The following is a 14,214-nucleotide window of genomic DNA, read 5'->3' as shown; positions in this document are numbered from 1 at the left end:
ATGACAATTTTCAGTTTTCTGTGAACTCTAAGTGCCCTGTCCTTATTCGCAGGACACAATGCGGTGTGTGTGTCCTCTGTAGTCCAGCATGGAATTTGTATTACACTGTGAAAAATATGTATCAGAATGTGAAAGGCACTGGTAAGTGTAGTGTTTACATCATCTGCATCTGCCATACTTTAAAGCTTGCATATATGTTGATTTTTCTCAGTGGTGGACAAATATAAACTTCACTGCAGAAGTGCCTAATTTAAATTTCTATTTAAATTTAAAGAGGTGTAAAAATATCCTCAGGTCGATACTTGTGAATATTCTGTTGGTGCTTTTTAAATGATTATTATTTTGTTTCTGTCTGAATTGCATTTTCTGTGATCGATTTGTCAGTCTTCAAATCTTGAATCTGTTTCATGCTTGAAATATTCACTTTTCAAAGTGCCTTATAATGTATTAAAAGCCCCAAATGCTTAAAAATCAGCTGAACACCATGGAAAGCTGCTTCTGTATAATGTCTGCCATACTATTTTGTTTTTGTTTTTCATCATTGCTGTACACAGAGCTCAGACTTTAGGGATACTTGAACTGGACCATGTTTATTTAACTGATATCAAATCTATAAAACGCTGAGTGTTATAATGCTAGTATATAATTGGAATGGTTCTGGAAAACTTTCTGGTTTATATTCTGTTAATAATAGCACAGCATTTTATGGAAGAAAAGTATGTATAAATATTTTGGGTAGCATTGATGCAAATATTAAACATTTTGGAAAATAAGGTTGCCTGATGTTTATGTGAAACAAATAACTAAAGAAAGTGTCCCATGGTGGCCCTGAATGACATTTCTGGGCCTGTACATTATGAAATAACCCCTGCATCTTTTTTTAACCATCAACTTAAAAAAAAAAAAAAGTGCCAGTTTAATAATATAACAAGAGAGAGGGACTTCATCCTCACCCATGCAGAATCTGTTACGTTACATTGTTCTGTTCCAGCGTCCATCGCAGGGCGGCGGAAAGTCACGATCTTCACCGAAGACCTCATAGAAAATACGAGAAAGGCCGGCTTAATCTGAACTCCATTTTCATTGGTCACTTTGTCATCCGCCTCTATTTTTCTAACCAATCAGAGAGCTCGCAGGACAGCATTACGCTATCGAGTTGCTGGGCAGAGAACACAAAATAAACATCAACGAAACTCGGACTTGGACTACGCGATAAAGCAGGTTAGTGGGATTTGTTCCTTATCGACTGGATGTTGTTTTAAAGCAACGTATTTTGCGATACTTAAGACTTTCGAAGGCTTTATTTTAGACGCTGTGTTAAATAAAGACAAAAACAGCGTTTGTTCGCTGCTAGTCCCGAGGCTTTGTTTATGTTGCGCTCGTGCACTTAAATGCATACATTAAATGCGTGCTCTACATCAAACCTTAAACACATTAATGACCGTTAGTACAAAAACTAAGTATTCCTCAGCCAAAACACTGTATTTTGGAGACTGCGGGTCTTCTGGCTGTATGGTAATGCGATACATTCATCGTATCAGGCTTGTGTTGGAGCCAAATGGACGCTGCTGATTGGAGCAGCTGCATGTTCTCATTTATTTATTCATTTTTGCTTCACAAAGAAACTTGCATATTAACGTTAATATTTCTGCATTCTAGGTGCAAAGGCACATTTTATACCCTGTAAAACTTAATTCTCTGATTTTTACCATGGCAACTGACTGTGAGGCATGGCTGAATGCAAACCCTGTTGGTAAGTTCAAGTTGATTTTTACTGCGATATTTAGGTATTTTATATCACAGTAAATGTTTCTAGGTCAGTGTTTGAGAATTGTTTGCCCTCATATTTGGTATGTGATATGATAAGTCTGTGCAAAGTTGCCAAGGTCAAGCCTATCACTTGTTTTTACTCTCTCAGATATATGAATAAGTGGCCCAAACTTTGGTCTCTAGTGCTAATGCTGTTTTAAAATGTATGTTTAGTCTCATATTACATATGATACGCATATTCACATATATAAATGGTTCCAAACACTTTTGTCAACCACAGAGGCTGGAGATCTCAGAGATTCCTTCCCCTCCGGGGACGAGGACAACACCTTCACTGGAAACGTTGATAATGAAATCAATGGAAACTGGATATTGGCCCCCACCGGCAGCATCCATGAGGCAAGACTCAAGGCCAAGGTGAAGAGACGTCTGAGGAAGAACTCCTCCAGGGACTCGGGCCGGGGCGACTCGCTGAGCGATAACGGAGATGTGGTCCGCGCTGTGGTTCCACCCACCAGCCCTAAGGGCAAACTGCTTAACAGGAGGTCAAGGATGGGCAAGGGACGAGGACTGCCGAAGAAAGGTATCAATGCTGTTTTATTTCTTAACCAAGAAAGATAGCTATATTAGCATCCACACCAATTGACAATAACATTCATTTTATTGTAAGCATGCTGCGTTTTTGGATTTTGATTCTCAAGGTTTTAAAAATCGTTCTGAAAGTGATTACAAATTTATAGTTTTCCTGTGTCGTTATTGTTATATTTGTGGTTTGGAGTTATTTATTCTCGAAGATTTAAAATGATTATTAAAACTTTATAGTTATCATTTCATATCATCATATTGGCTAGTTATCAAGTTACCGCCCCTGGAATCAGTGGGTTTTCTGTTTGAAATTTGGATATTAGTTCAGTTGAACTTGGAATGCACGCATAAGAATAATTTGGATTTAGAGTTCTGGAATTGTAAAAGTTCCGGAACTCCGGTGCAGGTGGGATTCATTTACATAAGTTCAGAGCATAGAAGTGTTGACTTGGTTCCGTTCCAGCATCCGTTGTTTCATTTTAGCCAGTTAGACTGCTAACAAACATCCAAGCGATTCTTCATGCAAGCGGACTGACGCACTTCAGCAACTAAACTCCACCCACATTCACACACACACTCATAACAGACACTCACTCCCATTCATTCAGTTGTTGAGGGTTCATCACCCTTGTGTGCAACAGACCTGAATTGATTTGGAAAAGTCTGGCTTGCAGAAACGTCAGACATTCTGTTTTACTAGCTGCATCAAGTACGCTATATATATATATATATATATATATATATATGTATGCAAGACTGCAAAAAAAACATTTTGATTTATCGCCCCTCGTGACCTTTCCACCTCCCCCATCACCTGCAAGATGACTTCATGGCACACTTCTCTTTTTGATTCCGTCTGCGATGGCACATTCGGCCCTGTTTGTGTTACGTAACTGATGGTTAAGTCAGACTGCAGGGCAGGGCTGGAGTTCCTGTTAGCTTTTTTTGGACAGAAGCCTAAAGATATTGCAGTGAAAATGTAGTTGGTTTGGAGGTGCCATACGTAAGGTTAAATGCTCCACTTCATCCATAGAGGCCTGAAAAGTGGATTACAGCATATTGACAATCTTCTTTGGAGGCTTTGCGGTCAGGCTGAGCAGAAGCTAGTTGTTGTTTTGCATTTAAATCGGGGATTACAAATTGGTGACAAATATATTCATTGTCAAATAGTAATTAGATTTTTTTTTAAATACCATAAATTATCCTGAATACTAAATTGATTACTAAATGAATAAATATTTTCTTTGTCACTGATTAATTTGATATTAGGTTTTTAAAATTAATTCCATTAAATTCTTAATCAAATTACAGTATTATTTTTACCTTAATTTAATTTGCCTGTAATTCAGGCCATTTAAAAGGTATTAATAAATAATAAAAAATAATTGTTTATATATTTGTTATATTTAAAATAATATCTTAATTTAAGAAAGAATAATAATATATTAGTATTATACTTTGCATTTAGTAATATATATAATTGTTTTTTTATGGTTCTTCTGTAATTCTGTAGTGCTAATTATTATTATTGTACTATTTATTTTTTCCTAGTGTCAATATTTTGGTAAATATTTAGGTCAGGTAAATTTTAGAACATCTATCCTTAATTATGAAACGTTGTTTTAGTACAGATAAGTTTTTGTACTAATGTTGCATGTTTTTAAAGATATTTTGCTTTTGCAAGGATGGGAACATTCTAGACGTTTCTGGAACATTCTGGAATATTCTAGTGCTTTCTAGAACATTGTGGGACTAGTCATTAAAGACAAACATCATCCAACGTACACTTCTTAAGTTCTGGATGTCTCACTTTTGGCAACTGTTTATGTTAAACTGTTGTTAGCTCAGTATTATGCATGAGTATTAAGGTTACTAAACAAGACTATTATAAAAATAAAAAAATGATGTATTAAATATATAAAAAATATATTACCTTATTACATTCTATAATGCCCTACATTATATTTATTAGTGTGAATGGAAAGTGGATCAAAATTTAAGATGACTAAGAAATATTTAAAATGTTTGTAAATATTTTAATATTTTAGATATTTTTATTTTGTATTTAAAAAAAATACTTTAAGATAGATTATATAGGCCTATTTTATTATTAATGAAATCAGTTCCTTTTTTGGATCCTGTGGGGAAAAAATATTATAGTTTTTGGAAAAAATTTAATAAAACTCCAAAGAGAAAGGAACAATTGAAATCGCATCATATGACCCCTTTAAGTTTACCAAAAAGTGAAATATTTCTAAATATATTGACATTTAGGATATCTCTTATTGTTTATTGAACTGTTTTAAGGAAAATTATATATGCTCATTTTATTATAAATCCAAGTTAAATATGGATAACGTGTTATTTTCAAAATATTGTTTGAGTAAATGTGTACAATCTTTAAATCCAGTCAAAAGCTTATTAGTTTATTAAGTGGGTAGTTTATCTAAAAATGAAAATTATCATTTACACACCCTCATGCCACTTCAAACCTTTATGATTTTATTTCTTTTGCAGAGCACAAAAGAACATATCTTTTGAAGATTAAGAATCAAACAACACTGGACCCCATTGACCTCCATTGTAAAAAATAAATAAAATATTTTACGTGCCACAGAAGAATGAAAATCATTCAAGTTTGGAATGTCATGAAGATGTAGCAGAACATCTACATTAATGGAGGTCACGCTTAGCCTTGCATGCACATACTGCTTTATTGTCTTCTACCAGTTTGGTTAGAATCAGTTTCTGTTTCTCATTCAGTATCAGTTTGGCACTTGCGGTCAGAGCTCTGCACATATCGAGAGATGATGTTAGCAGCAGCTGTGAATTAAAAGGGCCCGGCACAGTTTCAGAGGGGACGACCCTGTGTGGCTAACATGACAAAGACAGGAACTGTATGTACTTTCATTGGCTACAGCAGAAGGCACTGAAAGAGTCACATGGTTTTCGTTCTTCTTTCTGTTCTCTGTTGACATGTCACTTTTCAAGTTTTTCCAATGCATTTTAAAAAAGCTGTTTGTGTTTTGTATCCATAGGTGGGGCAGGGGGTAAAGGTGTATGGGGAACACCTGGGCAGGTTTACGATGAAGATAAAGTTGACTTTAAAGATCCCAATTACGATGCTGAGCAGGTAAGAGCCACTCAATGTGCTTGCTTGTGGTTTTTAAAGTAATAGTTCACCCTAAAATAAAAATTAGCTGAAAATGTACTTAACCTCAGACCATCCAAGATATAGAAGAGTTTGTTTGTTCATCAGAACCAATGGATCCTCTGCAGTGAATGGGTGCCGTCAGAATGAGAGTCCAAACAGCTGATAAAAACATCACAATAATCCACAAGTAATCCACACCACTCCAGTCCATCAATTAATATCTTGTGAAGCGAAAAGCTGTGTTTGTAAGAGTCCATAATAATGCTTCCTCCAGTGAAAAAGTCCATCTCCTGTTGTCCTCCCGCATTAAAATCCACCCACATATTTGTTTAGAACTGTTCTGAACTGTTTCCACTTGTAAACGGTGCTTGATCTGTGCATATTTCTCTCCTGGTTCAGACGAGATGACTTTTTCACTGGAGAAAGCAATATGATGGATCATGGGTTTGTATTTTAGCTGGAAACAATGGTTTGAAGTTAAAAAAGATGCATCTTTTCGCAAGACGTCCACTGAAGGACTGGAGTGGTGTGTGCTATTTGTGGATTATTGTGATGTTTTTATCAGCTGTTTGGAGTCTCAAGCCCAAAGTGTACTTTGGCCATCCGCGTCCCGCACGGTCCGCACACTGTCCTCGTGACGCAATTTTCATCATCTGAAGTGTCCGTGAACGGTTCACATACAACCGCACAGGCGCAAGGTAAACGTTGAGACAGAACAGGTCAAGTAGGTTGTACTGCGCATGTGTTAGACTCGTCCATCCGCACTCATCTGCAGTTGAGTTTACTGTGAAAGCTGTGCGGACGCGGCTGTGCACAAGACGGAACGGAGCGCGGAAAGTGAAGTATACCTGGGCCTTCATTCTGACGCCACCCATTCACTGCAGAGGATCCACTGCTGAAGAAGTGATGGAATGCTGAATTTCTCCAAATGTGTTCCCATGAAGAAACAAGCTCATCTACATCTTGGATGGCCTGAGGGCGAGTAAATATTCAGCAGATTTTTATTTTGGGGTGAACTTTTCCTTTAACCTTGAAACTGGCACACAATCCATCAAACTTTGTGTTTCTCCAGGAGAACTGCATATATGAGACTGTCGTCCTCCCTCTGGACGAAGAGACGTTTGAGAAGACGGTCACTCCTATCGTTCAAGAGTACTTTGAGCACGGGGATGCCAATGAAGTGGCAGTGAGATTTGAATGAGGAGACGGCTTTTACCCGTTCATATCTAATTAAGTGTTGTGCAGTCCTGTGCGTTTATGAGTAAAAAAAACCTGAGGAATGCTGCATTCTCATTATAATCAGGACATCTCGCTCTGTTCCCTCAGGAATTGCTTGCTGAGCTGAACCTGGGCAGCATGCGAGGCGACGTGCCCATGCTAGCCGTATCGCTAGCGCTGGAGGCTAAAGCCAGCCACAGGGAGCTGACGTCACGACTGCTCAGCGAGCTCTGCGAGTGTGTTCTCACGGCTGCCGACGTGGAGGCCTCCTTCCACAAACTTCTCAAAGAGCTGCCTGACCTGGTGCTGGACACGCCTGGGGCTCCACAGGTGACATGCTAGACCTAGCGTATGAGAGTTGCATAAGTGAGACATACGCTTTTAACCATGCATATTAAACTTCAAAATATATTAGCATATATATATATATACACACACACACGCGCTAATATATTGTACATTTTTTAAATATATTTTTATATATTTAATATTTTAACATATATTTTTATTTTATATTTTTTAATATTTACCTTTTATTTATTTTTTGAAAGCCTTAGTTTGATTTTGATATTGATGAATTTTACTATTAATGATTTCAGTTCCTTTTTTGGACCCTGTGGGAAAAAAAACAAACAAACAATACTTTTATATTAAAAGTAAATATTTTATATTTCCAGTTGTCTGTACAACTGCTTTTAATATAATATGTTCATTTTTTATGTTAGTATTTATAATATACTACTGCATTAATATGTTAGGATTATAGAATTAATACAAATGATGTATTATAATATACTACAATATTATTATACTCAAGTTATTAAATTCTATAATATCATATATTGTTATATTATATTTATGACAATATGATCAGAAAGTGGACCAGGTTGAACACAAAAAAATATTGTAATTCTTTGTATAATTGTTTATATTTATTTTAATAATATTTAATATTTTAATATTATATTTAATATATGGGCCTAATATCTAATATATTAACATTTAAATATGCACATATTTGTATAAATTTATATAATGTATATGTGTATAATATAATTTAGGTATTAATACATAATTATATATTATAAATATTATATTTCATATATCATATCTAATATACTAACATAATGCATATATAATTTATAAATGTATAATATTGTTATATATACAGTATAATATCTTATATTAACAGCATATTTTAATTTAAAGCTTTATTTTATCTTTTTTTATTTATTTATATTTATTTCACAACAATATGAAATTAAGTCTATGTTTTAAGTGGCATGAATAGAAGAGATAATTAAATTGTTAAACATAATTATTTGTATGACATTTAATGATCAGCCAAAGTTCATAATCATGAACCGCTCTAGTTGAGGTGTAGGTGTAATTTTTGCAGTGTAACATTTTGCACAGTTTCTAAGCTGCGGTGCGTCTCTCTGTGCTGCATGTTTACTTTGCTGAAAGCGTGTTTGGTGAGCCGCGGTTAACAATGAAAACTCTGGTCGGAGCACGTCTGGTGCTGCATGTGAGCCAGTCAGAAGAGACTTTCAGCTGTTTCCTTTGGCTTCATAGAAACACCAGAGCTTGTGCTTTTGTCTGGCTGTGTGCAGAATGCTGGGTCAGCGCTGTGCCTCAAACACACTGTCTGCTCTACAAACACATTTACTCAGGCCTCTCCTGTCAGCCTTCATTCCTAACACGAGGGCAAATGTTGTTCGATTTGGCAAACACAGCCCTTTCCTGCCCTTAACAACCAATGCAATCTGAATACAAAGGGTAGACGTGCCAAAACAGCACATTAACAAATATTGACCTCCGACTGGTGTGTTACTGCATTATTTGACTGTGTGTTTCCCCCGGCTGCGCACACAACTGCACCGTTTACAGCAGGTCACACACAAATCCAATGGCATTTTAAAAATGTCACGATTAGGAACTTAAGGGGCTTTTTATACTCTTCAAGTGAAATTCTGCTGTGTGAAAAGATTCAGTTCCTTTTTTTGTGTCCCATGAGGGTTTTTTGTGTGTAAACAAGAAATATGGAAATGCTTTCAGTGGAAAGCTCTTAGAATGAGTGATCGTTAATGGGAAATATGAAATATTGATCTTTTTTTAATGACAGTGCAAATAGGAAATGGAACAAGAAATATTAATAGAAAATATTTTAATAATCTTTATTTTAGAAGAAATGAAATCAAGTTATATATCTTAAGTCATATTTCTTCTAAAATAAAAATGATAAAAAAATAAATATTGATATTTAATGTTTTTATTTATATATATATATATATAAACAAATATAACTTGATTTATAATTAGTTATTAAATAATCTTTATTTTATTCAGGATAGTGTTATTTGAAAATAGACAAAAAAAGTTGCCAAATAGTAAAAAAAAAAAAAAAGTAATATTAAAATATCTGTATATATTTTAAAATGTAACATTTTATTATTAATATGAAAAATTACTGTTTAATAATATTTCATACTTTTATTGTTTGTCAAAGTTTTCAAATCCTTAAAAACAATTCATATAGGCCTAGTTTAATTATAAATTATTTTTCAGTTAATTTTTTGTCAATAATATGGAAATAATTCCAGAATGAGTGATCATTACCTAAAATATTATTATTATTTTATTTGTGACACTGTCAATGGTAAATGTACCAAAAAAAAAAAAAAAAAATTAATATATAATTTTTGGACCAAAAATGGACCAAGATTAAAGTTGCTCAAGCATTTGTAAATATATGAATATTACGAAACAATTATATTTAATATTGAAATAATTTAATACAAAATGTTATGTAATTCAAATATTTAATATCTTTAATATGTGTCAGTGTTTTTAAGAGCCTTCTAAGAAAACCATTATAAATGTAGTCTTTTTTCTCTCTCTTTTTTTATCTTGTGGACATAGTGGGTTTTTAGGGAAATGTTTTTAGCTGAAAACTCTCAGAATGAGTGATATAAATGTTTACTTTTGTCTTATAGATGCTCGGTCAGTTCATTGCTCGAGCTGTCGCAGACAACATCCTCCCAAAAAGCTTCATAGACGGCTACAAAGGACGAGTAGATTGTGAATACGCCAGGTACTGAGTGTTTTCCTCTCAGCGTGTCTCTTCTGTTTTGATTGTGAGTTTGACGCCGGTTTGTGTCGTTTCATCAGAGCTGCTCTGGATCGTGCGGCCGTGCTGCTGAGAATGAGCCGATGGACCGGCCTTCGCATCGACAGCCTCTGGGGTTCAGGCGGTGGCCAGAGACCCGTCAATCAACTCATCAAAGAGGCAAGGACACACCCATTCACCGCCTACCACGTTCCATAACATCATCCTTTGTCTATGAGCTGGAGGATTTTATGGCATATTGAGCAACACCACATGCATTCAGCTTCTAACTCCGGATTGCATAATGGTTGTTGTTGCAGGTTAACCTCCTGTTGAAGGAGTATCTGTTATCAGGTGACACGGTGGAAGCTGAGCGCTGCTTGAGAGAACTGGAAGTCCCACATTTCCATCATGAGTTCGTTTATGAGGTAATAACGGCAACAAAACAGGGATTTAAGTGGAAAGCTTGTGTCTGATTATTAAATTTTTTTTTCCCTTTTTTTTTTTTTCCCAGGCAGTTATCATGGTTCTGGAGTCTAAAGGCAACAGAACGCTTCAAATGATCCTACAGTTGCTGAAGTCTTTCTGCGCCTCCACGGTCATCACTGTGGACCAGTTGAGACGGGTATGCTGGTCAGTTTGAATCACTGCAGCTTTAAAAGCACATCTACAGTGAATGCTGTCCTCTTGCAGGGCTTTGAGAGGGTGTATCTGGACATGGCAGATCTCAGTATTGACGTGCCGTGTGCGTATTCGCTTCTGGAGCAGTTTGTGGAGCAGAGCTTTGATGCTGGGGTCATCAATAAAAAACTCAGAGACCTCTGTCCTTGTCGGTGAGTGACGTGTTTTTCTTTACCTGCACTTTATAAAAAATTATATAATAATAATAATAATAACTTTTATTATTATAAAAAACCACACACACACACACACACATATATATATATATATATATGTATAATAATGTTCATCATATTATTACAATAGTTGTAATGTATAAACACTGTTGATATAATTATTAGTATTACTGTATATTTATTCTTATTAATAATAAATATAAAAATGTTAATTACATCAAAAAAAATGTTTTGCCATTTCTGATTAGCGGTAATGTATAAACGTTTTTTTATATATTACATTATTATAATAATTATATTAAAAATCTAAATTATATTAAAAGGAAAACATTTATTACTATTAGTGTAATAATGTTGTCGTATCCAAATTAACGTATTCTTATTATTGTATCTGTTTTATTTGCTCTATTTCATTTTTCCTTCTTTGTCAGGGGCCGTAAGAGGTTCATCAGTGAAGGAGATGGCGGGCGACTCAAACTCGAGAGCTGCTGAGTTCAGGATTCCTGCAAGCCATTTCTGTGGCAGCTGCTCCAGTCTTGACGTTCGCCGGAGTTCTGCATTTCTTTAAGTTGCTTGTATTTGTCATGAAGGTTTAAGTACTAAAACCTTTCCTCCTGTCAGAACACAATGTGACCGAAGGGCCAGGCACTTTCCGATCTGAAGGAGACGTAATTTCTGATGTGACTTGTATAAGCTAATCCTGAAAGTGCCACACTTATGACGTAGTCATTCCATGTTTTGTATTCCTGAGTTCACTGCCACTCCTGTTGTCCAGTCTGCAGTGTTTGTAGAGACTTGCAGATTTGTGCACATAGCTTTATAAGTGGGGAGGGGGGCATGTAAGTTCAGAGCTCTTTCTCCTCCTGGGCTGCTTTTGTATACTGTGCTTGAGTTTATTTTTCCCTTTATTTCCTCTGACTTTTCAAAGATGTCACTTCTGATGGTTGCTGACGAAAGGACAAAACTGAGCAACGCAAAGCAGCTGGGATCATTTCACAGAAGTGTCCAGAGCATTTATTTTTATATTTCAGTAGACTGGTGGAAGTGAAATGTACCGAACTTACTTGCTCTTTGTTCAGAATGGTTGATGAATAAATAATAAAAAGCTGTTGTCGTCATCGATTACTGGTAATGACATGGGAGGGTGTTGTATGTAGATAAGATAGATATTTCAAAAAGAAAATTAATACGTTTTTTGGGGCGGGGACATTAATGTCATGAATGTCCATCATGACTATTAAAACCAGCATGAATTACAACAAAATAATATTTTATATATTATTTAGCATTTGGAGTGAAATATGACTAAGGCATTTCCTGAAATATAACGGACTACAATTTATATAACTAGTGATTAAACACTGAGGGTGGACAATAAATGATAGACATAATGCAAAGAGAAATGGAACAAAATATTGAAATGAATGCATTTTTTAATCAATATTCACTACGTATTGAAAACAGTAAATGTTTATATTCCATAATCTCAAAATAGCTAAATAACGGCCAAATTATATAATGCCTTCTTCTCAATCTTCTCACCAAGGCTGCATTTATTTGATCAAAAATACAGTAAAACTGAAATACTACAATTTTAAAATATCCATTTTCTATTTTAATATATTTTAAAATATAATTTATTTCTGTTCTGGCAAAGCTGGATTTTTAACAGCCATGTTTTTGTGGAAACGGTGACACTTTTTGTTCTTTTTACTTACTGAATAAAGTATACATTTCTTTCAAAAAAAAAAAAAAGATGTAGTTTTGAAGATAAATATATATTTAAATATGACATTTACAAAGTGGAATGTGAAGACCTGTGCATAACCCCAATTTCATGCATTAATTAGCTGCCATTTTATTCAACAAAAGCCCATTTTGACAGTGACATAGTTTTATATATATATATATTTTATTTTTATTTTTTTTTTTTAAAAAGCTGAATTTGAGAATATAGCCACTGAGACCATGCAACAGAGCTGCAACTGTTGTAAATGAACTTGCTGGCATCTGAAACTGAACTAAATAATCATTCCTTATGAACTAAAGCATACATAACCTCATGCATAAATATGGTTTCTACCAAATGAACAAACAAAAAAGAAAATCTTTCATATGAAAGTTGGCCTGTGACTGACTATACTAGTGATATGTGCTGATATTAGGATGTGATGGAAGTGTGTACTTCATCCCTCAGAAGTGTACCCTACTCTGCTTTCTCAGGCTGTTGCTGCTCCTTTAAAGCCCGTTCTTGTTGTTTAATGAGCTCCTGAGCTTCCTGCTGCATCTTCTCCAGTTTCTCCAGCGTCACTGACTTCAGAGGGAGGAGTTTGGGTTTGCACAGGACCATGGTGGGAACGTCCTCCACGGAAAGCTGACCTGCACAGATGAAACACAAGGCTGGCTAATATACGCACACAACCCACATGTGCTGGCTGTCTGCAACAAGATACAGACTAAAGTTCAGCTGTGGATTCCAGTGCTGCGGTTGTTTTGGTTGTCATGTGGGACATCTTTCAACTCAGTCTGTACAAGGGTGAGATTTTGAAAAGCTGCGTGCTACAAAAAAATGCAAGTCTGCTGAGCAAAACACAACAACAGCAGTGGAAAAACTCACCTTGTTTAGGCAGAACCTCTCGAAACATTGACTTCACTTCAGGCATTGTGCTTCAGCGAGGAACCCCTTAATGTAATGGGGGGGAAATCATTATTAAGCATTAATATAGCATGATAGATAGATAGATAGATAGACAGATAGATAGATATTAGTATTGTATTATATTACATTTTAGGATCCAATAATTACCATGTACCATTAGTCACATACAGCACATATAAAACAACATATACACACATACATCTTAATTCACACATAAAATCCTAAGAAATATATTTCTTTTTCTTTCAGTTTTGAGGTGAAATATGCAGGAACGTCTTCGTGAGGTTTACCTTATTAACTTTATTATGTGTGGCCGGATTTCTATTAGCTTCTTGACTAACGGCAAGCAATGGAAGGACAAACGTTACTGCTCATAAACGACTGTTAGCTTACTATACATTTACAAAGACAGTGCACTGTAAATGACAATAAATAACCATAAAGAGCATAAAATACGCTTCACTTCGTGGCTTTACCGTTGATCTCGTCAGCTGGTGTTACACGCACTTCCGGTTCCGCTCTTCCTCTGCTGCCGCCTGGCGACGCTGACACGCTATTAGCCGCGGGTCTCTATAATGCCCTCTGTATATAAGGCAGTCAACGGTGACGGTGGGGATCATTTTTCTGTGGTTTATTATTTTACTATAATCAATAAATATTGCGTTCATAAAGCGAGCTGCCTGAAAGTCAGACCTACGGCTGTTTGAATTTGCCATAGAAATGTTTACAGTAGAATTACAGACTTTGTTTCGCTTCACAAAATCTACTCGGATTTAAAAAAAAAAAAAAAAAAAAAAAAAAAATTCTTTCTTAATTAATTAATTAATTAACTGTAATAATTATTATTATTGCTGTTGTTGTT

The 14,214-nt window shown here is 35.3% G+C and overlaps 1 protein-coding gene and 1 long non-coding RNA gene across 2 annotated transcripts; one reads left to right on the top strand and one right to left on the bottom strand.

Moving 5' to 3' along the window:
* Nucleotides 1–1,126: 1,126 nt before the first annotated feature.
* LOC107685500 (programmed cell death protein 4-like) lies at nt 1,127–11,801 on the top strand. Its single transcript, XM_016482099.1, has 12 exons — nt 1,127–1,221; nt 1,660–1,753; nt 2,051–2,353; nt 5,394–5,488; nt 6,582–6,695; nt 6,836–7,057; nt 9,724–9,821; nt 9,899–10,016; nt 10,157–10,264; nt 10,351–10,461; nt 10,530–10,669; nt 11,125–11,801. The coding sequence occupies exons 2-12, from the start codon at nt 1,711–1,713 to the stop codon at nt 11,183–11,185; spliced, it is 1,413 nt and encodes a 470-aa protein (XP_016337585.1). The 5' UTR covers nt 1,127–1,221; nt 1,660–1,710; the 3' UTR covers nt 11,186–11,801.
* Nucleotides 11,802–13,350: 1,549 nt separating this feature from the next.
* LOC107685518 (uncharacterized) lies at nt 13,351–13,901 on the bottom strand. The gene is made up of 3 exons (XR_001633962.1): nt 13,829–13,901; nt 13,643–13,688; nt 13,351–13,376 (listed from the first exon to the last, which is right to left on the bottom strand). It is a non-coding gene; the product is annotated as an uncharacterized LOC107685518 (long non-coding RNA).
* Between the last annotated feature and the right edge of the window lie 313 nt (nt 13,902–14,214).

Source organism: Sinocyclocheilus anshuiensis, unplaced genomic scaffold (genome assembly GCF_001515605.1).
Source record: "Sinocyclocheilus anshuiensis isolate Anshui unplaced genomic scaffold, SAMN03320099.WGS_v1.1 scaffold826, whole genome shotgun sequence".
Lineage (NCBI taxonomy): Eukaryota > Metazoa > Chordata > Actinopteri > Cypriniformes > Cyprinidae > Sinocyclocheilus > Sinocyclocheilus anshuiensis.
This window is presented reverse-complemented; position numbering and strand designations above follow the sequence as displayed.

Coding starts and splice junctions, on each gene's coding strand:
- LOC107685500 (XM_016482099.1), top strand. CDS start 1,711: ATGGCAACTGACTGTGAGGCATGGCTGAATGCAAACCCTGTTG. Junction 6,696..6,835: donor GGGATGCCAATGAAGTGGCA/GTGAGATTTGAA, acceptor CTGTTCCCTCAG/GAATTGCTTGCTGAGCTGAA. Junction 10,462..10,529: donor CTGTGGACCAGTTGAGACGG/GTATGCTGGTCA, acceptor GTCCTCTTGCAG/GGCTTTGAGAGGGTGTATCT.